Source organism: Etheostoma cragini, chromosome 15 (genome assembly GCF_013103735.1).
Source record: "Etheostoma cragini isolate CJK2018 chromosome 15, CSU_Ecrag_1.0, whole genome shotgun sequence".
In the NCBI taxonomy this organism is placed as follows: domain Eukaryota; kingdom Metazoa; phylum Chordata; class Actinopteri; order Perciformes; family Percidae; genus Etheostoma; species Etheostoma cragini.
Genome location: NC_048421.1, coordinates 8,943,064 through 8,968,810, shown reverse-complemented (window position 1 = coordinate 8,968,810; position 25,747 = coordinate 8,943,064). Strand labels below are relative to the sequence as shown.

The 25,747-nt window shown below is 40.4% G+C and overlaps 1 protein-coding gene and 1 long non-coding RNA gene across 2 annotated transcripts; one reads left to right on the top strand and one right to left on the bottom strand.

The window, feature by feature from the left end:
* The first annotated feature begins 1,858 nt into the window (after positions 1 to 1,858).
* gpr139 (G protein-coupled receptor 139) lies at positions 1,859 to 12,261 on the top strand. Its single transcript, XM_034895090.1, has 2 exons — positions 1,859 to 2,354; positions 11,265 to 12,261. Exons 1-2 carry the CDS (start codon positions 2,207 to 2,209, stop codon positions 12,245 to 12,247), a joined length of 1,131 nt encoding a protein of 376 aa, XP_034750981.1. The 5' UTR covers positions 1,859 to 2,206; the 3' UTR covers positions 12,248 to 12,261.
* Positions 10,269 to 23,930, bottom strand: LOC117958602. Its single transcript, XR_004659760.1, has 3 exons — positions 23,909 to 23,930; positions 12,171 to 12,368; positions 10,269 to 10,514 (listed from the first exon to the last, which is right to left on the bottom strand). It is a non-coding gene; the product is annotated as an uncharacterized LOC117958602 (long non-coding RNA).
* Positions 23,931 to 25,747: the final 1,817 nt, after the last annotated feature.

Here is a 25,747-nt window from a genome sequence, read left to right as displayed (position 1 = left end):
GGCCTTGGTTGTGCTGATGAGGCACGGGGAGGGCAGAAACACAGCTGACAGCTCTCTAAATGGACATGATGTTTCACCGTATTCGTGCCAAAGCTTCTGTACTTTCTGCACATATAGCATTTCCTGAAAGCCCAGAGGAGTCTGCAAATCATTGTAGTAAGAATAATGAGAATAATGTTATGTTTCCACAATTTTGACTTCATAGTAAAAAAAAAAACGTTTTTTTTGGGGGCAATATAGGATTTCCCAGTATTTCCTTGTACTGAAAAATTAAGGAAAAGGGACACAGAAATTAGTTTTAAGGAAGAAATGTGAGAGCTGAGACAAATGGCTTAGTAAGTTCAGGAGTGTGGTAAATGAAGTATTCAGATCTTTTACTTATAAAAAATAGAAAACACAAAAATAAAAAATACTCCATTACAAATGAAAGTCCTGTATTAAATTAATGATAAAAGTATAAGCTAAATTAAATCAAGTATCAAAAGTAAAAGGACCTATTATCTAGACAAAACTTTTCATGTTTATGAATGACTGATTTTAAATCTGTCCTGGAGATCCTGTAGAACCTGTTACATGTTACAGTAGTTATCAAAACCCATTAAAAGAAAGGTTAAAATCGAAAAAAAACATCGTAACGACATATAATCCAGTTTTTGGAGGACTGGGTGTCTTTTCTGTGCCGCTATCAAGTGCTCCAACAAAAACTGAGCCTGTCCCCGGATCACTGGAATCAGCCACCAGATTCTTCTGTAAAGTAGCATGACATGGAAATACTCAAGTAAAGTACAAGTCCCTACACAATTTAATGTAGCATAATGTATAACTAGATGACAAATATTGTTTTTTGAACTGACTAAATAAGCGACTTATCTTTGGACCCATATTTTGTTTTTCATTCTGTAGAGTAGACTATCAAGAACAAATGAATAAATTGGGCCCACAACTCCTCTCCTGCATTGTGTATTCCCCAAACCATTTCAGCCACATTGCTTTCATTAGAGTGGTGAAAGCAATGTACTGTAGCTGAAAATGTTTGCAAAATGACTATATATTGGAAAAAAGTTAACATAATTTAATTTGTATAGACTTACGGTTATGCAAATTTCTGTGCATTAATAGAATCAGAATTTCTTTTTTTTTTAATAAAAAGCATCTAAGGTGTAATTAAGGTGTAACGTTTTTTTGCAGCACTGATAAACCAGATTAGTGTATCTTAAGGAATTTTTCTGTTTCTAAGTGTCCGCCTTCTGCTCATTAGCACATTTTAGCTGGAGATTCAGACAGTTCACACTGCATGGCATATTAGATTGAGCTGTTCCCTCCCAACACACACACACACACACACACACACACACACACACACACACACACACACACACACACACACACACACACACACACACACACACACACACATACTGTATTTAACATTTATGATATGCAAATAGGATTGTGGGTACAATCTTTGGATTCTGCTTCAATAGCAACCGTCATGTTACTGAATATCTGCAATAAAGAGACACATTGCAGTATGACAAGGGCAAACACACACTTTCCACAGTCAACTTAACCCTCCATTCACCTTTTCTCATCCGTCACATCTTCATCAGTTTTATTGTCTTTGTGTCTTTGTGCCCTCAAACAGAAACCCCTCTTTTTCTCTCTGAGCATCCCTCAGCCTCTGCCTCCTGCCCTCCGTCTCTATCCCTTACTTTTTGTTCTCTTTCGTGCCCTTGCTCTCCATCTACCTTCCTCCCACCTTCCTTCTTCCCCCGCCTCTCTCCTCCTCCTCCTCCTCCTCCTCCTCCTACTCTTCCCTCCTCCTCCTCCCGCTGCGCTCTTGACTCGCTATCATTCCCCCTCGCTCACACACTCAGGCAACATCCTCCCATCTCCACTTATTTCCCTCTCACCTCTCCGCTCCTCTCGCCTCCTTCTTCCCTGTCACCTACTGACACATATCATCTCTGGCATCTCCCCGTCTATTGTCTCCCTCCATTCTCTCCTCCATTTTTCCCTCCTTCCCTATACTCCCTTACACACTCAACCTTGCTGCCTCGCGCAAACTCATACATGCACACACTCATGCTGATTGGCACTCAAGGACAGAGCACCCTCTTTCCCGTACTGGTGACCAGGAGGTTTGCTCGTTTGGCAAGGCTTCTTAACACTGAGCTCAGCTGAGGAAGAGGACGAGGGAGAGGCCATGGAGCACAGCCACATGTTCCCTGTATTTCCCCCAAATGGGAGCACCTCGAGCCCAGGGGAGCATCCCTCTGAGTTTGCCCAGGGATGCCCTCTCGGACCACTGCCTGTCATTTACTACAGTATCCTGCTCTGTCTCGGCCTGCCGGGTAAGAAATGTGCACACAAGTGTGTGTTTTATGTGTGTGTCTAATCAGATGCACGTCTCATTCTGTGTTCATTTGCTCATCGTGGGTTGCAGGACTCACGCTTTGCATCTTGATTTGTTGTGCATTTGTGTGCCGGTTTGGGTGAGTGTGTGTTGGAAACAGCTGCTCCAAAATGTCACTCTTTACACCCCCCTCCATACACACACACACACACACACACACACACACACACGCACACACACACACACACACACACACACACACACACACACACACACACACACACACACACAAATACACACACTCACACACACTCACACACGCAAACGCACACACACTGTTGATTTGTCATTCTGACCTTGTGGCAATCACTTGTGTATACACGTACTTTACATGTATTTATTTGTGCTTTTGCCCCTCTGTTTGGAGTTTGTTTTGAACACTTGTCTTAGTTGGAAACAAAAAAGCATCATTTACATAGATGTGAAAAATGGCAACTGTGTGCAGAACATCATTAAATCTTACTATAAATTCTTAAAACTGCATTTTTTTTCTTAATTTGGTGTTGTTCCAGCTGATGCAGGATAGTAATGACTCAGGCTTGACCCTCAGGGACAAGTTTGTGTTACGTGGCTCTTCTTGATGACCTGATTTAACGACACCTCAGTGTTGCGTCTTTACCATTGACTGATTAGTCCGTTCAGTCCCTGTTGGATTCATTTATGCCTCTCCCACTGCGTGATCTATGAGCGCTGACTAGTCTCACACAGGGAAGCAAAGTGGTGTGTTTGTATATACGTGTATATGAAGGTGTGAGTGTGTGTGTGTGTGCGTGCGTGCGTGCATGCGTGTGGGAGAGAATGAGAGAGAGAGAGAGAGAGAGACAGACAGAAAACATGGAGGTCAGATGAAAGAGAAAAGTGTGGATGCCTAATCATAGGTTGGTATTCAGATGTTGAAAGCCCTCCAGATACACATCCACGCTTCCCCAGCCGATCACCAGAATGCTGGACTCATTCTGTGGTAACATAAAGGCTAATTCGAGTGTTTTACTATTTAGTCCTGATTTTTGTTAATACAATTGGTCTTGTCTTATTTGTCCTATTATATGTACTTCATCCCCTTTCCTTCATAAAGACTGGGAGTAAGATGTTATCAACAACTGAAGCTCAAAAACAAATCTGCAATGCAAGGTGCAAGTCTTTGTATGCCAATACTGCAGTTGCTCCACAAGATTTGTAGCCTTGTACAGTAAATGTAAGAGTCTGTCTTTCTAAACAAATCTCACTTAATTATTTCTCCTGGATGGCAAATCTAGTCTTGCACAAGCAGTTTTCTCTGCTGTCATTTAAAGTTTCTCATGCCTCGGACGTATTATTTGATTCTGCTGCAGAGTCGTCTTTGCAAATCTGTTCGAGGCTGTTTGTTTAATCACTGAGTAACAATAACCCAGGAGTGTAATGCAATCTTACAATGGTTGTCTGAATTAATGGCAGAGTTGAGTGCGGCGGGCTGATACTTTGCAGCAGCCGAGTTCGACTTGTTCAATCATTATGACACAACTCGTTCCACTCAAGCTGAATCATGAATATTTCATGAGCGCAGCATGTGTGAATAGTAGTGACCTACCAACCCACACGTATTTAACGTTCTGGATGGACAGGAGGCTGTTACCTTGATTACCAGGCATTGTTTCATTAGTAATAACAGCAACAGGGCTTCAGGGAGACTTTGTCATGTCTTTACATTTCTCACAGTTTGAGATTTGAGCTGCAGACAGAGAGGGGTCACATTGAGAACACAGGTTTGAGGATGAAAAGAGAGACGATGGAAGGTGATGAAAAAAGGGATTATGCAAGTCAAGGGGTGGGAAATCATTAACGCGTGACCTAGGAAAATGATAAACCAAAATCTTGGGGTGAACAGAACAGAATGGGCTATAAGGAAGACAAGGACACCCAGAAGAAGAAGGAGAAGAAGAAGAGCAGAGTTAAGGGAAAGAGATTAATATCAGTAGAGCCAGTGAAGTAGCACCTCTGAGCCCTGAGTGGGGGAGCTACAGACGACAGAGCTGAGACAAATTGCCACATTTTTAATTAATCGCTAACTCATTCTCTCGCTTTCTTTCTCTGCTCAACATACCACACTGCTTGAAACAGAACACAGTGTGCTGGCATAGCAAACGGCACAATAAAATGGTGCTTTGCCTCAGTCTTTGACATTTTGGGATTACAGAAGTAGGCTTACTCTTTGTACAGTACAGTATGTCTCTAACAACACATAGGCCTACTGTACAGTATGTTGAAGCTGATCCGTGCTGTACAACTGGATTTGAAGCTGCTCTGAATATCCGGGTCGAGACAGCTGCTTTCACGCGTTGTCGTTTGAGTTGAACAATTTTCTACACAATCAGTTTATTATGATGATGTTCATAGACTCTTTGCCTGCAAACATACATTTGAAATCCTACCTTTTCAGGTATTGTTACTCTAGGTCACTGTTGATGTTTGAATATTGCCTGCATTAACATGAACTGCAAATGTAATATTGATCAAATGAATGTGCAGCAGGGCACAAAATTGTTCTATATTTAATAATTCTACATTTGCAATTAGTCATTAGGTTCCCATAAAAGACGGTTTTACCAAAACATGCATAACATTGATTAAGTCCAGTTTACACATATTAAATAAATACATTTAAGTATTAAATAGTGGTGGAAGAAGAATTCAGATACTTTATTTTTATGTTCATTTAATATTTTATGAGATGATCCTTTGTTTTCCATGCAAAGTTGTAATCTAAATTGTAATGTAAGTAACCAGTAATTTTAGCATTAAACAAAAGTAGGCAAGTAATGGCAGTATTTGCCTTAGAGGAGTAGAGGAGGTAGAAAGAAGCACAACATGTAAACACTCAAGTGAAACCTTTAAATTGTGCTTTACCTGATGTTAAGTGTATATGTGCCAACAAGTGGTTGCATAGAGTGGAGATGTGTGCACGTGTGGTCAGGTGTCGGTCACATCTGTGTTGGGATGGTGGCTTGTTAATAGCTACTATCGCTCTAAAAGTGGAGTTTGAGATCAGGAAAAACTGGACAAAGAGAAAAGGATGTGAAAGCATTTGTTTGACACAAAGGAAAAAGATAGTGAATATTTAAATGTAAAAGAGTTTTGAGCTCTGGTTTGTCTCCAGTCGGCAGGAAGGAGAGGAAGGGAGGAGAGAAGTGATGAGCACGTCACCTTGTCATGGGGGAGATGAGCCAGAGAGGGCGCGGGGGGACAGGGAAGGCAAGAGATGAGGGACGTGTCATTTGAGGCAATAAATCAGAGATGTTGTTGAAGCAGTGACAGAGCTGACTTTGTTTGACCATCTGACAACAAAACCCTGTCACCACTGATGAAAACACTGCAAACCCAAATTACCGCCTGTTGTTTGGCATTTTTTTCGGACAACAGTAATGCATCAATCTGAGGTCAATTATAGTGCTGTCATACTATATAGACAGTCATCTCCAACAAACTTTGACTCACTCTGGCCTGTCTGTAAAATGAATGGCTGTAAGAGGTGAGCAAAGGCAGAGCACTGCAGTAGCATCAATATCATTAGCAGCAACCAGGGCCTGTCTCTCTCTTCATATGCCCAGCAACCTTAAATATCTTGTTTCCTTTCACATCTCTCCTTTTCTCATTCTTGCTCTAATTTCTTTATTGCATATTTCTTTTTCTTATGAGCTTCCTCTACCCTTCCTCATTAACTCCCAGATCACACACATCAGGCTGATGCTCACTACAAAAGTTGTTGGATTGAAATTAGCACATTTTCATGGTATTACAATGCCTGATTTTCAATGCAAATTAAAAGCAATAAGAATGATTTAACTTCAAGACAACATCATGAGGTTTCTAAGAATTTTGAACCGGTTTAAAACATGTCAGTAAAACCATACATTTATCTTCAATGTATGTTTTTTGTGGCCTTGGAGCAGGGATGTGGTCCTGGTTTCCGTTTGGGGGAATTAAGGAATCGCCTGCTTTATGTCCGGTCTGACACTTAGAGAAGACAAAAGGGAAATGGTTCTCATCAGGAACAAAGTGCGTGTGACCTTTGAAGCAAGCTTTCATATTCACCCCCTCTCTGTTTCTCACCTCCCCTCCTTTCATCCCGCCGTCACCGCTCTCCTCTATACCTTTTTCTCTCTCTCTTTCCATCTAATTCTCTTTCTATCTAATGCTCCATTCCCTCTCAATAGCCTGCTCTCTTTTTTAACTCTCTCTGACCTTCGTCACACCACACTTTACTTCACCTTTCATCTAATTCCTTATCCCTCTCTTCTCCACTCCTCTTGTCTTATTAGCCTCAGGATAAGACGTCAAAGCCAGACCTCAATTTCCTCCTAATGACAGAAAAACTCCTTAATTACAATGTTCATTTGTTCATTTTGGTTGTCTTTTTTGGGGTATAATTACCTTTTTCATATGTATGTGTGTGTAATATGAGGCCCATGTGAAAGCCTAATGACTAGTGTGCAGCATGTAATGTTTTGCCATTGGTTTGGAGGGGTTAAGATGCGCAGTGTCATTTGTGGACAGCCATTGTGAACATGTCCCTTTACTGGTGGGATGAGTCAGCCTCGTAACACACCTTGTGGGAGCATGCTGTGCCTTCTCTTTCCCCACTAAACAACGTAAATGGCCCTGTCCCTCGTCATACAAGGTAAGCAGCAGGGGGGACTGCAAACACAAAAGCACTCCAAAACAATAAGAAAGACAGGGTCACTCGTGCAAACACACACAAAAAAACGAGTAAATGTACTGCACATTGTTTTTCCCTGCAGCGAGAAAAGATGTGGAAATTGCGCATATTTCTCCACCTGAATGTCCAGGCATGGGATGCACATGCATGCATGCCTGAATGCCTCTATGTATATGTTGTCCTCATGTCTCTGTTCTGTATGTGCACGAGTATGCAGCTCTCCAACTTGTATGTGCCCCCTCCCCGGCCCCCAAGACAACATAAAGAGCAGGAGTCAATTGAATCGAATGGGAAACCCAGTGCAAGCTGGCTAGAGCTAAATGGAAATGTCAAACTCACCACGGATCCTTTTTGTTTGTCTGTAGAAGACCCTGTGTTACCGGGGAGCCCAAACAGAATAATACCCAGCCAGTGACAGTCAACACCTCACTGTTTACATTTCATGTCATCCCTTTCTGTTTAGCAGTATGTGGATAGAGAAAGACAGAAAGTGAGGTACGAAAGGGGAAGTGAGGCGATGGATTAAAGGCAACGTACATTGTGCAGGGTTTTGATTTGCATTTTCACTGCATTGTTCAGCTCAACTCATCTTGACTGGACTTACTTTTGGTACCAGATACTTTTCTCTATTTTGTTTTCATTGCAGATAGTACCCCCTCCATAGTTGGGATTCTCAGCGGATTGCCGTAGCGGCAACATATAACACGGCCGTGACATCATCATCAACGCGCCTTTTGCTGGATCCTTCATTGGCAAAAGTGTGCACTTAATTAATTGTACGGCATAGTATACGATATACACTACGCTGCAGTGTATGCTGTAGTTTTGTGAGCTGTTTTTTTTTTTTTTTAATCTGGGGTGATTGAATAAAAACATTGCAGTCACTTGTTACGGTAGCCTGTCTATTTAAAATGGTGGGTTTGTAAAAGATGTCCCTTGTTGCACCAGTAACAATTCAATCCGATCAAGCCGTAGTCTGCAGTGTTTTAGCTCCACATTTAGTATTGGCTCAGCATGCTTGGAATCTCAACCAAGGTGCAACCAAAAACAGTACCAGGTACTATCCATGACTTTTGCTAATAACAATTGTGTTGAGTAGACCTTAGATGTATCATGCAGTGGAAACGCAGCAAACTGGACCTCCACCAGGAAGCTTATGAGCAGCTCAGAGCTTAGTAGCAATCTTTTCATTGTACAGTAAAAGACAAACACTGATAAGATCACTTGGATAAACCAGATGAGATGCTGCAGGTGTGTGTACATAGACAATGAAAGCTGTGAGAGGTGGCTGTATGGTAAATCATGAATACAAAGAGTCACTAAGACCAAACAGAGACAAAAGAGTTGGTTGAAACAAGCAGTAGGCTAAAACAAGAACATAAAATCAAAAAGGCTCAACAGATGAGCAGCAGATTAGAGTTTTTAGACTTCCATTTGTTCCCAATGACCCCTCAAGGAGATCTTTTTGGAGATAACAGACGTAACAAAAACAAAAATGAAAGGACTGCACTCAACAATGATTTTTGTCATTGCTTAATCTTCCAATGGTCAACATACAATGATACATGTAATCCTGATCTCAAAATAAAACATACCTGGTAACATTATATTTTCTTGGAAATTTTGTATGCTATTTGTTCTGTGTGCACAGAAGAGCTAAAAAACTATACAGTATATTTCTTAAAGACCTGGTAGTTATTACAGTGGATGTTATTAAAAAAGTAGCATAATGCTTATTGAAGATTAAAGATCCATATCCCTAAATCCAAACTTAACCTAAAATTGCATGTATTATAGATATGCTAATTGCTTATTGAAAAGAAAGAAGACTAGTAGCTGAAAACAGAATCAATAAAACAGTTGACTTGACCAATTTTAGACATGAAAGCAATTTAACGTTGTTGTTGTTGTTGTTTTTTTTGAGGGGGGGGCTACATGTACAAACATATTGGCTTGTCGAGTCTTGTAAATTGCTTTGACGTCTCATTTATGTTTATTGATAGATTGTCTGTTCATATAATGGTGCATCCCTAATGATCCGTGTGTGTGTGTGTGTGTGTGTGTGTGTGTGTGTGTGTATGCGTGCGTGTGTGTGTGCTTGTACATGTGCATGTGTGTGTGCGTGCGTCTGGGTCTTCTGCGGCACATCCTCCAGTCTGGCAAAGACATCTTTAGTCATTATCTGGAGCCGGCTTTGTAATTTGTAATCAGCTGATAGTGGCCGGGGCTGTGAAGTGTGATCTACCAGACTCCTAGCTGCCATATTTAATCCAATCCCAGATATATTACTGCAGAGGGGACAGGACCACAGAACACACAGTGACAGTTGCTAAGTGCATTGAAGTCTCAGTGATGCTGCGGTGCAAATCCACGTCAGAGGCATTGAAGTCAGAGACAGATTGGACATGCCTCCATGCCGCACCAGCATGTTTTACTAAAGGAAGTTGGTTAGCAACAAGGATGAATACATTTATGACTGTAATTGATGTCACTTTAGGTAATTGAACCAGTACAGCATGAAATAGGAATATTAGGATACATTGGAAAATTATTGATTTTCACCTCCGTATTTTACTTTACTTATATACAATGAATGTTCTTAATGTGCAATATGTTAACACACTAGTGTCTCCTCTAAGAAGCAGAAATGTCCAAATACTATATAAGAAGCTTTTCCAGAATTAATATCAAACTAAAATCCACCTGAAATAACATTTCACGTATTGCTTTCTGATGAAAACATTTTGTTACCAAAATGTCAAGATCAACTTTTCAGAAATTAAGAAAACTAACCTTGCACATGGAAGTTCATTTACAATAGTTTGGATTTAGGGTCCAATAAAGGTCCCCTGTGCAGTTGATGTTTGAGAAATAGTCCTGCTAATGGTTTCATGCTATGCAACTGGTTGAAAGTTAGTAACAATAATGTGCCCCAAAAAATTGCATTGCACCAACAATGTAGATTTGAAATTCTTTGATGGAAGAAATTGTCTTTGAAAATGTTTTATGGGGGCACAAATACATTCAACAGGTTTAGTAGATACACAAATTTGGTTTATTTTAAATTAATTTTAGTCCTTTTACATCCCAGCAACACTACAGTGTAAGCAAAGCCTTTGTCTTGTTTATAGTCTCTTCCAGGTTTGGGAAACATCACCTGGGAACAATACAACATGCATATATGGTGACAGAGGGAAGCAGGGAACAGAAAAGGACAGCAAAGAAAAAAGATGTGTAATGAGCCTAAACCAAAGTGCAGTACCACATGAGGGGCAGAAAGCTGTGCTCCTCCTGTCTGATGCAGGCACGCAGAGATCATGCATTGGTAGAAGCAGCAGTGGGATAAATCAGATCCAGGTTGTTTCCATGGCTTTCTTAGTAAAACAATTGAGCTATTCAGCTATCCTGTGAAAGAAAGTATCAGAGTTGGAATAAATAACAGAAGGTGGGGAAACAATTAATTTGGCAACATGGAAGAGAAGGTGTGGGTATATGTCTGCCATATGTAGTAAAGATTAAAAAAAGAGCAGCATACGGTGGCGTCCTTGTGCTTTGTTTTGGGACCCAAATTGCCGGCGGCAGAGTGGCATGCAGTAGTGAACTCAGCAGTTTGCCAAGGCTGTTGCCCTCTTGTTTTGTTGTGGCTTAACTCTTTATTAGAGATAACAATTTGGCCAAAGGCAGAGGCAGGTGCTGCTAGAATTACACAGCAGGTGTAGATGAAGGGGAAAAGAGAAGGGAGCAATAAACAGAGGAGGATTACACAGTAGGAGAGCTGGTTAAACGTGGTACATACTGACTGGGGACGATAACAGATTTGATTTTTTTTCTGTGGATACAGGCTGAAACTGAAAGAAAATGTGGGCTTGGTGCTTTTGATGGTGCCCAAAATTGTTTGTATTGTGTGTTTGTGTTGCAGTGCAGTTACACTTGTGTGTTAGCTCTACCTAGACTAATGTCTGCTTTCTCTATTGCTGCCATGTTTGTTGTTGCTTCTTTTCAATTGCCTGCCCACTAACACAACATTTTTCTCTTTCCTTCCCTGTGTCCGTCCTTTTTCCAATCTCTCAAAACTATTTTTTTCCATCGTTCCCCTATTTCATTCACCTATTTACTTTCAATCACCTCCCTTCCTCCCCTCCTTCCTCCTTCTAGCTAACATCCTGACCGTGGTTATCCTGTCCCAGCTGGTGCTGCGTCGTCAGAAGTCTTCCTACAACTATCTCCTGGCTCTGGCAGCGGCTGACATCCTGGTCCTGCTCCTCATTGTTTTTGTTGACTTCATTTTGGAGGATTTTATTTTGGCCACGCCGCTGCCTCCATCATTAAACAATGCGGTGCAGGTTTTGGAGTTCTCCTCCATCCATACCTCTATCTGGATCACCGTGCCTCTCACCATTGACCGTTACATTGCGGTTTGCCACCCGCTGCGCTACCACACAGTCTCCTACCCAGCACGCACACGAAGGGTGATATTTGCTGTTTATATTGGGTGCTTGCTCTCTGCAGCTCCTTATTACTGGTGGCCTGAGCTGTGGCACAGCCTGCCTGGGGTGGGTGGTAGTGGAGGAGGAGTGGAGGGCAACAGGAGAACCGTAGCCCAACATGTCCTGGTGTGGGCACACTGCGCTACTGTCTACCTCCTCCCCTGCACTGTCTTCTTCTCCCTAAATGCTGGCATCGTTTGTAAGCTGCGCCGACGACGCAGCTGTTTCCGTCTGCGCGGCTACTCTACCGGCAAGACCACCGCCATTCTCCTTGCCATCACCTCTATTTTCGCCGTTTTGTGGGCGCCACGTACCCTCATGATCCTCTATCACTTCTACTCCCCTCCACCAGCCTCACAAGGTGCTGGTCGACTGCTTCACATGCTCACCGACCTGGCAAACATGCTAGCGTTGCTCAACACCGGGGTCAACTTCTTCCTCTACTGCTTCATCAGCAAGCGTTTCCGGGGCATGGCAGCCAACGTACTGCGAGCCTTGGTCCACTGCCGGAAGCAGCCGCCGCCGTTCTACGCCAGCCACAACTTCTCCATCACAAGCAGCCCCTGGATCTCACCAGCCAACTCCCACTGCATCAAGATGTTGGTGTACCAGTATGACAAAAATGGGAAGCCCATCTGTATTTCCTCTTGAGTGTTCAGCCACCAGAAACCGCCCCCACCCTCAGTTGTTGGGTAACGTTGTCAGGCATTGTCTCCTGGGTGACCAGCTTTGCCCGCGTGGGACTTTTTGAGGCCCGAAAATGTGAACACACCTGGAGAGCACATAGGTGAAAGTTTAGCTAGCGTTGAGAGATAAAGTGGTTGGAAAGAAAGGTGTAATAGCAAACAGCAGATGCCTGCTTGACAGAAAATTGCCTCTTACGTTCAATTAACAAAGCAGTAACCAGCTGTTGATTGTTTCCTCCATGCAAAAAAATACAGATACTGTAAGTACCTGACTCCAGACTCACAGACTTATAAAAGAGATAGGACCATCATCTATTGCTGACTTTTATGAGCCACAACATGAAAGAATAAACTGGCATCTAGATGAATCCTTGGTGAAGCTGAAATGCCTGTTGACATTGAATTCTTTTTGGATGCTCTCTGTTGCACACTGCCCCCAACGGCGAGGAGCTTTGAATAGCTGTGTCTCTGTCTGTTGGGAGTAATTTCCAGAAAGCAGAGATATCCAGTCTCAGACTAGGTACTGAACTAAAGCAATGTTAAAACAGTGCTGTCATTTCTATTTCAATATGCAGAGGAGTCTCAAAGGCATGTTATTTTGGGCTTTTATCAAATGAACTGTGTTAAGATTTGTGTCGAGTACATCTTAGCAGTGCAGGTCACTTACAAGTCGACGCTCTCAATGGACATTTCCCCGCAGATTGTCGTAGGATGAGTAGACTCTCTTATTATTGTTGGTTATATATTTATTAATAGTAGACTTGACTGTTATTGTAGCTTAACAAAAATACAGGACAAAAAATATGACTTGTGGTCAGATCCAAGGTGTCGTTAATATAGTAATCACATGTCCAATATTAGGAAGAGGAAATTTCTGCTATTAGTAGATAGTCCTCTGTTAAGTATTAATGGTCCTTGATGATTTACTGTTGGCCATTATCTGGATGAATATAATGAATGTAACATCACTTAAGCCCTTTAGCTTTCTGAGAGACTGAAAGAAAAAGAGAGAGAGATAGAGATGATGCTGCAGTGAATTTGGTCTCAGGGCCAAAGTGACACATTTCATCTCTGCTCATTCTGCGGGTGGCTGATGGCAATTTAGTAACATTTTACAGCGAAACACAGTCACCTACATAAACTTTGTCTCAATGTTAACTGGCAACAAACTATAAATGCACACACACACACACACACACACACACACACACACACACACAGTGCTCTGAATTGCCAACAAAAAGAGAAAGAGCACATTGAGCTCAATGCACATTCATTCTGCAGACACTTGGGGCATTACCAGTGTTCATCTATCTAGCGAGAATGGAGCTGCGCCAAAGGGAAGATTTTTGCTAATACCACCAACCTGGAGATATCAGACACATCAGGCATTTTAATGGATAAGGCTTTTCATCTGATGAATGTTAGGTGTCTCTGTCATAGATTATTAAGTCATGCCCTCCAAACTCTTGTTTGACACTCAAACGTCTGAGACACTTTAAGGGGTGACTGCAGGTGCAGCGTTCTTTCTCTCACCATTTTAAACAAAACAACTGACTGCAGCTGAAAATCATGGCAAGGGTTTCACAGTTTTATCAAGTCAGTTGTAATAACTTTTTACCAGCTTTATTGCTGAGATATTTGGACATGTCAACTTAACAAGACAGGAGTATGAGTGATCAGCCAAAGTCTGCATTCAACGTAATTAAATCCAGATTTAACAAACGTGCTATGTATATGTTTTTGTTTTGTTTCAATCTTTCACGTTGCTATCTTCCATTAAATTTGATTGTGGTTATATGGTTTTAGACCAATCAACATACTGAACTTGAAAGTAGTGTCTCATCATTGATGTAGGTGGTGCAATATTTTTCTATGAAAAGGAAAAGTAATCAGTATGGAGAGGTCAATGTGCCTTTCACTGTAAGTGTGCTGTACTGAAGACACTGTACAAAATAGAGACAAGCTTAGATAAAAAGAGAGGAAGCAATGAAATACACATACATAAATGATGGATTTAAAAATGAATGTGACCATTAATGGCTGTCCATTCTCCATGCACATAAGTTTTAGCTTGTGTTGCATTGCTCTGTACAGTGTTTCTCAGCCATACTTATGGTGAATAACTCAGATCAAATGGGAATTATGTCCAAAACTATAAAGACCCAGGTTGTTGAAAAAGTGAAATTATCTTCAATTTCCAGTCAGAGCTAAATGGACACCATTTTTTTCTAGTGCTTTATTTGCAACAATGTTAACTGTTGGCTTATGTGAAAGTCTTTGCAATTTATTTCCCCATCAAAGATTACTTTAACTGGAATGAACCTATTAGCCCCCTTTTCAGTTCAGTTGTTCTCTCAGACCATGACTGGCTCTTCCACTTTCAATTCCCATTTCTTTCTTCTTCACAAATTGATTTTCTTCAAAATTGCAATGCGAATGAAGGAGTACCAGTCACCACTTGCCACTCACCTCCTTCCCTCTGCACTCCTCCCACTCATCACTCTTTCTTCCCTTTGTGTCAAATGCACTCGCTCTAAGTTAATTTCACAAGTGTCCTTTTTACTTGTCAACTGATTGCCTTGAAGTCTTGTGTGCTACATGTCCATACTGAGCATATCGCTCTATCATTTCTCTTTAAAAAATGGATCCAATGCGGTTAGGGACCTTGAGATTAAGCTGGTGGATGTTGAGAGTTATTTGATGGAGATAAACGGCCTAAGGGTCAATATCCGGTGATCACTCAGCAAACTCCTTGACTCCAAATGCAGCAAAGTCATCCTAAGCAGGACGTTACAAATCATCAAAGTGCAAAGGCACTAAAATATGTGCTTTGATCTTCAATCAATATTGCCTAATGAGCCGACTATGATCATTAAGAAAGGAAAATAATTTGGAGGAGCTCATGCGAAATCAATGTTGCCATTACATTGATTTCACGTGTTAACCCCATCCAGTGTTTCAGTTGATATTAATGTGACATTTGTGGCAGAACTGGTGCCTCAGTCAAGTGGTCTTATGGGAAAGAGGCAGGCATGATGGGAAACCAAAGCAAATGGATGAGTGAGAGGTGTTAAAAGTGTCACATGCAGGTGCTTCATCTCCCACGTGAGCCATTCGGTGTTTTGTAAAAGGGTTGGTGTATGAGGGGAGGTGATGCCAAGAAATCCTCCCTATTATGAGAAAAAAACCTGCCAAAATCTATATTTTCCTCAGCCAGATATTAAAAAGAGAGGCAAACATAAATCAATCAGATGGTGAAATTGTATTTTCTCTCTCACACCTCCTCCATTTCCTCTCTGTCTCTCTCTACTTGCTTAGCTCTATAGTTTGTGTGTGTGTGTGTGTGTGTGTGTGTGTGTGTGTGTGTGTGCGTGCGCGTGCGTGCGTGCGTGTGTGTACATAGTGTCCGTCTTAGACAGAAAGAAGCTTTAAAAAGTGTGCGCGCCATAGGACCTGTAATGTATTAAATCCAATATTGTATTTATTCCCAATCATGATGAATTAAATTACATACAGCACAGTATTATAACGATATATCCATGAATGTACAACTAATGCTTATGGCATTTTTTTGTGGTACTTTTCTGATTGTGATTTTCTACACAATGACCTTTTTGAGTATTTTACCTTTCTTCATGGCAGTGTTTCAGAACTGTGTTTTTTTGATTTACTGGAGTATTTATAGGCTTGCACAATTCAGTTTTGTCCTCCTAATGAATGTATTGACTGTATAAAGAGTATGTATTACTGTGCTGTAAGAAGGTATGCAGGTTAATATCAATCTGTTTGAATAAATAAAGAGCAGTATCTCTAAGGATGGAGATATAGTGGTGCTGATAATCTGTGTCTTTTTTCTGAGTCTTGATGACTTTTTAATAGACAAATAGCACACTTTGCTGATTTCAGTTGCCATTCACAATTTCTGGTAATGCTTTGATGTAAGGGACCATACTTCCTGAACAATTGTCTAATATTTAATTTTATTTCTGACACATTTCAGGAAATAACTAATTTGGTACTAATTATGGGAGGGGGGGGGCAGTGTTCAAATGGTGCTCTTGCAATTAATCAGTAATTCCAATGAATTGCTAACCTACAGAGTCCTTTAGTTAGCTGAACTCATCATGCACAAATGTGACAATTTTCCTACAAGCAAGCATACAATGTCACATATATAAATAATTACATTTCCAATAATAAGTTGATAATCAATTAATAGTCACACATAGGTTAAATAGAATTGTTCTTTCAAGGAAATTCCTATTTTCCATTATTTTCAAGAAACTTTATAAGGTAAAATAAAAAGTGTTAACCAATTTTTCCAGTGTTGAATGAAGCCCCTTTTTTTATAATATTGTATTAAACACAGCTAAACAAGATATTCATATGACCCAACATCTTGGAAAGAATTTCTCTCCTGCTTATTGACATTTAAAAAATAATCTAAATCTAACTGTTGTATTGGCATTTGCTGAATTATGTGAGCTACACACCAAGACATTTGCCTCCATCTGTGAGTTTTCTAACAGATCAATATTGATACATGATCACTGACAATCAACATGTGCACTGTGTCCTGATCTTTTTCTACTGTAAACACACTGCACAGCACATGCAGCAGTGCTGGTTACAACAGTTACAGACAGGGATACACTGTGTAATGCAGTGACAAACAAGAGTTTGTTGATCCACAGCACCTGCTCAACTATAACAATCCAGGTGATAATCAGAAGCTCCGAAAGAAAAGGTCTGTGTGTATGTGTGTGTGTCCTATTAAAATCTTGCCAGCATTGCTGACTCAACCGACACTTTGTCCCTGTCAACGCAGGTTAATTGTGAAACATAGCATAGTGTTTTTACATGAAAACAAACACACACACATAATTTATGTGCCTATAATCACCTCTGGTTAAAGTTAAAGCAACACACAGTGTGTCACCTTTCAAACTCCCCCTTTCAATTAAGGTTGCAGGAAAATAAGCTTTATGTTGATTTACTTGCGAGAGCGTAGAGATTTGGTCATACTGACAGAAAAATCATGTTCTCTTCAAAATGTGTATTTTTCAAGATATAGAGGAAATAAGATGTCCAACTAGCTCCTCTTATCTTTAAAAAAATAACTGCAAAACTGGAAAAATAAGGAAGCACCTTCAATAGAGAATTGGAAGGCCCTGATGTAGTATTATCTGTGTATTGAAAGAGGACAAAAATAAAAAAACAATTTTTATAGCCAATAGAGCCAAATTTATAATGCCCTCTAGAGAATGTATTTTTATTTAGTTGTGTGTGTGTATGTATTTGTTGGACCTGTCTTGAATGAGGACAGGCAATGGGCGGAGTAGCTCTGCTATGGTTGTGTAAATAACATTATAGAGAATACACAATGGATAGGAATAATATACGCTAGTAAATAATAACAATGAACCCACTATTAATTACACAATCTTAATAGGCAAGGACGTTCAACAATCGCCATTATAATCTAAACAACAGCCAGGTGTAACCTAGGGTAACTGGTGTAACCTAGCTAACAGGTGTAACCTATGTAACAGGTGTAACATATGTAACAGGTGTAACCTAGCTACCAGGTGAAGAACACAAACAAGCTAACTTTTAAATTTGCAAGAACTCCAGACCAATACAACAACAGGCTTAAATGAACTGACAACATCAGTTATGACCTACAGTTCTCAAAGATGCACAGACACAATCTCAACTGATTTTCCTTCGGACAGCTAGTTCTTTTTTCTTTTCTCTGACTTTTCTCCGTGACATATATGTATATATAAACAAATAAATTAAAAATAAAACTCCCCCTGGTTACATTCACAGTCAGCTATTCACTGTCTTGCTCATTTTCACAGTCTACTAATCTTCAATACGCAGAGCTCACGACAAGACAATTAACACCAAGAACACTCCTGCCAAATACAGCTCACTGTTAACTGACAATTCCCTGCATAAACAGATGCAACAAAAGGATCACTGTGTTTTCAGTGAGACAACCTGCAACTGGCCTCTTATAACAAATCACCACATTGTAAATGAGTTGAGGTCACAGCACGTTTCATCTATACAGTAATAAAAAGTAGGTCTGTCTGATAAATATTCTTTCAGCCCTGAACCATCTTATGACGTGAAGCTTATGTGACAGACGAGAAGAGAACAGGAAAAAATGAGAGAATGAAGTCACAAAGATTGAAGTACATTGTGTATGTGTGCTTACTGCCAAGTCCTATGAATGTGTTGCTGCAGTGATAAAGATGGGTGAGTCTGTCTGGTGCCGCTGTGATTTGGCGGCTGCTGATTGGGAGTGTGTGCACATGAAAATATTTATTAATTTGGACCTCAGACTTGTGTGTGCATTTTAGAGTAAAGAAAAGCAAAAAAAAAGATTGTTTAAAAAGAAAGGTGAGTATGAACATTACATCCTCTAAACACCAGTGCAAGAGAAAGACATTTCTAAATCTATGTTAAGGCTATTTATTATACTATGCCTGTCAATGACACTTCATAACTAGATACGATCAATTGGTCAGATTATGTACTGCAGTCATTTAAAGTAACTGTGATAAAACCTCTTCTTAAAAAAAACACCCTTAACCCTGTGGTCTCAGCCAACTGTAGACCTACAGCATATCTAATCTTCCCTTTCTCTCCAAGATCCTTGAGAAAGTAGTCGCAAATCTGTTATGTGACTTTCTAGATAGCAATAGTTTATTTGAGGACTTTCAGTCAGGATTTAGATTAAATCATAGCACAGAGTGGTAGCACTGGTGAAAATTACTAACAAACTTCTAACTGCTTCAGACAAAAGACTTGTCTTTGTCTTACTAGATTTGAGGGCTATATTCTACCCTATTGAGCATACTATCCTTTTACTGAGACTGGAACATTTAGTTGGCATTAAAGGAATTCCACTAAGCACTGGAAACTTTGAACGTTGTCCACTTGGGTTCAATGCCCCCAGCCTCCACAGGGATGCACATAAAGCTCTGCCAGAGGTGTGAGTTGAAAGTTTGTCAGACTGGGGCCTCCTCCAGACGTTCCCAATTTACCCGCACTACCTGATTGGGCTTACCAGGCCTGTCCAGAGTCCTCCCCCACCCCCGGACCTAACTCACCACCAGATGGTGATCAGTTGACAGCTCCGCCCCTTTCTTCACCTGAGGGTCCAAAACATACAGCTTAAGGATCAGATGAAACACTTACAAAATCGATCTTTGACCTTCGGCCTAGGTTGCTCTGGTACCAAGTACACTTATGAGCCTCCCTATGTTTGAACATGGTGTTCATTATAGACAATCTTTGACTAGCACAAAAGTCCAACAACAAACAACCACTTGGATTTGAATCAGGAAGTCCATTCCTCCTAATCACACCTCTCCATGTTTATTTTTGATTGATGATTATCAGTGTGAGAGCACTCATTGTGTGAGCATGATTTCTGAGTCATAAATTTTGTGGATAATTCGTAAAGTTTCTGGTTCTGGATTACTTTTGTGGTAAAAAGAAAAGACTTTGACTGACATTTGAGGGATTGAATCACAAGCAGCACTGAGATCAAGGAGGCCCAGGTTGGAATGCTGCCCAGTGTCACCAACTGTAAGGATGTCATTTCAGACTTTGAGCTAAGCTGTCTCTGTACTTTGCTTTAGAAAAAACTCTTGTCTGCTTGATACTTCTGAGCCTTGACATTTACCCTCATGAAGCTGGAAACCTGGTCAATAAAGACCCCTAGAGCTGGATCTTGGTTCTTAGTACGAAAAAAAAGAAGTGCTGGGAGCCCTTACACAATAGAGTGAGTCATTCGAGTTGATGCCACTGTAATGCCATAGATTTGCCTAATGGATCTTTAACAGAGCACTTTTAAAACTCATAGTCTGAGCAGAAGGTTGCCGCTTTCTAAGACAATTTATCGATTCAAATAAAGTTTTAGATTATTATGATTATCATTAATATGCCAGGCAAAATAATTTATTCTTGCAGTCTTTACTGCATTACAAGAATTTTCAGTTCTGGAGGAAACACTTCGTGCTTTTTTACTAGAGCTCAGCTTTTTATTGTGCATGCACGTCCACTTAACCTTGAGGAGGCACTATAAGGAGCTTTTTAAGTATAAATCATAAACTGCTAATGTAAAATATGATTATCTACAAGGGAGTGGATCAAATAACAGTAATCTAATAAAATGGCCCTGCAACAATTATTAATGAGTGCATTATTGTTTACATTAGTGGTGCTGTTGTACTAGAGTGCATCGTACGTCCTAACACATAGATTTTCCAGCACATTTGGTGTTCCTGATATTTTCTTCACAAAGGTTTAATTCATTGAATAGCTGTTTTATTGGATTTTATTATACTGTTATTGCTTCCGCCTGTGTCTGTCTGTGATGTAGGTATATGTGTCCGTGACCGCCTCAGGCTCTCTCTAAAATACTCTACTCCTCTTCTTTACTGAGCAATATCTGCTATCATCTTTTGTGCAGTCAGACCAAGTGTTATAAATAAATAAATAAATAAACATAACAGAAACAGGTAGGAGGCATGGCAGCACTCAACGGATGAGGTTCAAGTTCTTCACGCAGAAAAGCGCAGATTATTGCCAGCAATTGATTTTTAAATGAGTCTCACCACGCGTAGATAATTGACTGGCACGGCAAAAGACATCATTAACAATTTTTATCTGCAGAATTGCAGTCACATGTGTGTCGTACACCTGAGCCTCTTTCTGACAGGAATGGCAGCTGGTGGAAAAAAAGTACACCTTCAGAGTGACAAAATTATCCTCTAGGATGATGGCTTTTCAAATTTTTACTCTCTAATGGGCATCTCAAAACATTTCTATTTTAACAAAGAGTCTGAGAATTGTGTTAGAAAATGTCACTCAATGTAAACATAATGTATACAGATAACAGAAAACACAGTGTGTTTGTCTATGATCAGTCATTTCGGTTATTTCACAGGAGAGAATAATGCTGTTTGATCTCACTTGGAAAAAAGCAAGGTCACGTACTCTAGTGCTCCAATCTGGACTCAATGTTTTAATTTAAAAGTCCCAGCATCATTTTTTATGTTCAGACTTGTGTTTTGGATTTCTACAGAAAAAAATGTTGTGCCTCTGTGTGTCTGAATGTACCTGTATTCATCCTCTGTCTGAAATGCTCCATTTTAGCACCTGTTTCTACAACCCCCCCTCCCAGAAAGGTTCACTGTGCTCTGATTGGTCAGCGTTTCTGGGTGTTCTGCATTTCCATCGACTGCAGCCGGGGAATGACTGTAACTGACACTGTAGTGGCATTTTTTCACCATATACACTAAAGTTGTGCCATCACATCTGTATGAAAGTCCCAACAGCTCATTTTAAAGGCACAGTTTTTAAATACGGACTGTGGATATAGTGTTTTGATACAAGCATGGCATTTACACGGCACCTAGACCTGCTCTACATTTACTTTAATCATTATCATAACAATAATACTCCCAAAGGTAGCTTTGCGGAAGTTATAATTGCTATGTTATATTTTGATTGATTCTTACATATTTCATGGTATAGAGAAATGTACCCCTAAATCACCTTTGCACAAGAGCTTTAAGCTACTTAGGCCTTCTAAAGGGAAAACTGGACATTTCTAACTAGTGTGTTGGCACCTAAACATCAATTCCAGTCAAATCTTTCACTTTCGCTGTATTGCACCATATTTGAACTTAATCAGTAAAAATCACATACAATATGTCAATTGCTGATCATCTGAGATTTTGTAAGGTTTGTACTGATGCTTTGTTGCCACTTTGTGCTAGTTAAACAAACCAACGTGTTGACCTCTCCTGACAATCACAGAGTTGCTTGATAAAACACTCATGGCTTTCCTGTAATAGAGAGAGATGATGAATCCATGCTAATCCCCCTCTCAGTCTTTTCCCCCATCTGCCTCGCCTGTGGCTCTGAATACCTGACGGTTTAATGTATTACCCATCATTCAGCACCTTCTGCTTTCATCTAGCTTACCACACCACCTTGATGTTGGAGTAGTGCTTAATTTGGGGTGGTTAGAGCATCAAACAATCTGCAAGTCCAAACAACTACACACACAAAAGGTCACCTGTGAATTTGACGCAGGCACTATTGTATGGGTGAGATATTATGCACATGCATCATAAAAGATTTGTTTAGTGAAAGACCACTCAACAGTTTGATCATCACATGATTCTACCATGTGGAAAATGAATCATTAATCATGATTAGATCCAAAGCTTGTTTTTCTACATGAAACATACACTGATGCTTGAGTTCCTCCCCTTAATTCAAAATAATAAAGCAAAGGTTAAATAAGTAAAGCATGTGTGGCACATGGACAGAAGAGGCTCCCCCTGTCTTCCACAGGGACACATTGTGAAGAGATGGAAAAGACAGTATTATGGCAAGAGCTTAAATGAAACCGAGGAACTCCTCTGTTGCCATCCCTGTTAATCCTCTCTCTTTACTCTCCTCGTCTTTCTCGAGTCATAAGGTATTGTCCAGGTCAGAGTTGCACGAAGGCACAACAAATAATGGATGAAGTTGCAATATTCTCCCATCCCCTTTCTTTAACGATGACATCTCTCTCCTTTGCCTCCTCCTCCTTTTGATACCATCCTCGTTCAACAGCTGTAAATAATCCTGCTTTAGCTATTAGCAGTCTCGCTCTTTAATCACAACTCAAACAGTGTATCAGAATGCAAAACGAGTGGCAGCAACAGCAATCTATCAAAACACTGGAGTTGCATGCATATCTGATGAGGAGTACAGTAGAAACTACAATGCAACAACACTTTGCTGATCAGGTCCATTTTTCTTTCAAGTTCTGTTTTTTCAAGATGTAAACCCACTGACCCAACTTTTGAAAACATCCACATTACTTTGTTATTCACCAGCACCTCATATATTTTGCATCCAATTGATTAATTGATGCTCTCTGATGGACTGCAGCGGCTGTGTTGATTTATGTAATTGAATGTGAGAAACATGCTAATTTAATATTGCAAATTCAATCACTGTTCATAATGAAATGGATGATAAACCAAGAAAGCCTGATATTGAGCTTAATTGACAGAGATGTACAATGGGCTGATGGAAGCAACATGTGACTCCTAAAACATGATAGGTGTAGCTAGCTAGGACCAGTTGCTAGGCAATCAATTCGTGGGGCCCCTGAACATGAAATGCATGGAATATACGTTAATCATCTGCGGTTTAACTCAATACTGCTTACGTTTACAGTAATGCACTTAGTTTTAGTCATTGCCAGACCTATCTCCACAGCGCTGGTGTGTAAGTTTTGGCCACACCACAGATACATTCTGAGATAGAAAAAAAACGCTCTGGGTTGGTTTATTTCTTTAAACTAATGACAATCATCTCGGGGGGTGCTAAGCTCTGGACACCAAGACAGCTGCTCTGCAAAATGCTCTCAGAAAGAGGCAGAAGAGTTTTGATGAATATATTTGAAGCCTGCAAAAGAAAACACGACATACAATATTGAATATAAGAAATTAACTGTTCACACAATACATTAACGTGAGCTATTTGAAATAGCTAAATTCATTTAAACATATGCATATTAAATATAATTTGCTCTTACCAGTGTATCGCTGTGGGAACTTACAGCAAGTTCCATCAATCAATCCCAAAACATCCTAGTTAAATAAATATAGTAGACAAATGTATATTTTCACATTTATATTTGTTATTATATTTACATTGATAATACATACACAATTTTGAGAACCCCGAAGTAAAAAATTAAATAATCTGGTAGAATGGAGAATGGACGTTTTTATCCTACAAATTTTAAATTAAACAATTTAATTTGTCATTTTTAGTCCCACAAGGGGAAATTACAATTCACACACTGTTGTTATTACACACAGACCTGAATTACACACACATCCTCAGGTCCTATACATGCACTAATGAAGAGATGTCAGAGGGAGTGGGCTGCCCATGGAAAGGCACCCCAAGCAGTATGGGGGTTCAGTGCCTTGCACAACAGCACCTTGGCAGTGCCCAGAAAGAGAACCGGCACCTTTCCAGCTACCAGTCCACCACCATACTTTGATCCACATTTGGACTTTAACCAACGACATTTTGGTGTCCAACCCAACTTCTTTCAGACTGAGCTACTGCCACCTCCAAGTTTGAAACCCCAAACTAGATTCAACTTGTAAATGGCACTTTGGGTGTGCTGGAAGGTGTTTTTTGTTGTTTTGCAAGGCATCCAGGCACGTGTTTCCCTGTTTGCCTGTTCCCCTGTCTCTCTGCTAAACTAAGTTAGCTGCTAGCCCTGGCTTTGTATTCAGACAGAGATTAGTAATCTTGTCATCTAATCGATGCACACATTTCTTTTAAACATGCAACGTCTCTCAGTATTCTTGTGTTTAACAAGCACATCCTCCTGGGTGTACTCTATGTGTGCAGTGACGATGCTGTTGTTGTTGGTGAGCTTAGAGAGGTTTATCATGAAGGCTCTGACTCTGTCCTCCGCAGTGCCCTTTACCACCCTCCAGGGAGCCTGCTTTGACCCTCTCACACTCCCCAGTCGGAGGACAGGAATTGAAAGCGGTCCACCTTCATCTGGCAAAATGACAACCACTGACAATAAGGACTATCCCATTTGACACAGGGCAGACTCCAAGGAGATTTTCTTCTCCTGTGGCCAGTGAGCAGTCCTGTGCAACTTCAAAGAGAGGTGAACAAAATTGGATCTCAGAGACAGGGAGGAGGATAGAGACAGCTTGTGTAATGGAGAGGTGTAGATATCTATTGTGACAAGGGGGGAAAAGCACTAAGTCCCTTTCATTTTCTCATGAAACAAAGCAGGTGTTGACTGTAGCATGTCAGTGAGGGACAGTTGTCAATAACGCAATACAATATAATTTTGGAGTCCACACAACAGGTAGACATGCATCAGTTAACATGCAACCACAGGAGATTTCCAACTATGTTATGCTCCTCTTCTCGCAGATGTGAGAAGAATGTGATTAGTTTTTACAATCAGCCAATGCAAATTGGAATTTCCTGACACACCATCAATCACATCCTGGCTGCAATACTGTACGTTAAGCGTCTCGGCACGTACCAGTAGACATATCGTACAGTCAATTTGCTCAAAGACACTCAGATATATCTCTGCAGCAGTATATGGCACACAGAAAGAACATTCAATTTTCATCTACACTTAAGTAGAAGAGCGGGCTGCTTTGTCACAAGAGCCATTTGTCTCAAGAGCCATGGAGCAACTCTTTTTCTTTTATCCGTCTTATTTTGTTCAACAGTGCAAAACGTATCTCTTATGTGAATTTGTTCTGCCAGCAATGCGGTTAATAGCAATGGTTTACTACTTGAACTACAATGATAATGTGCTGTTTCAGATTTTTTTTAAAGCATTATCTTTAGATATTTTACTAGCTGTGGCGTGTTT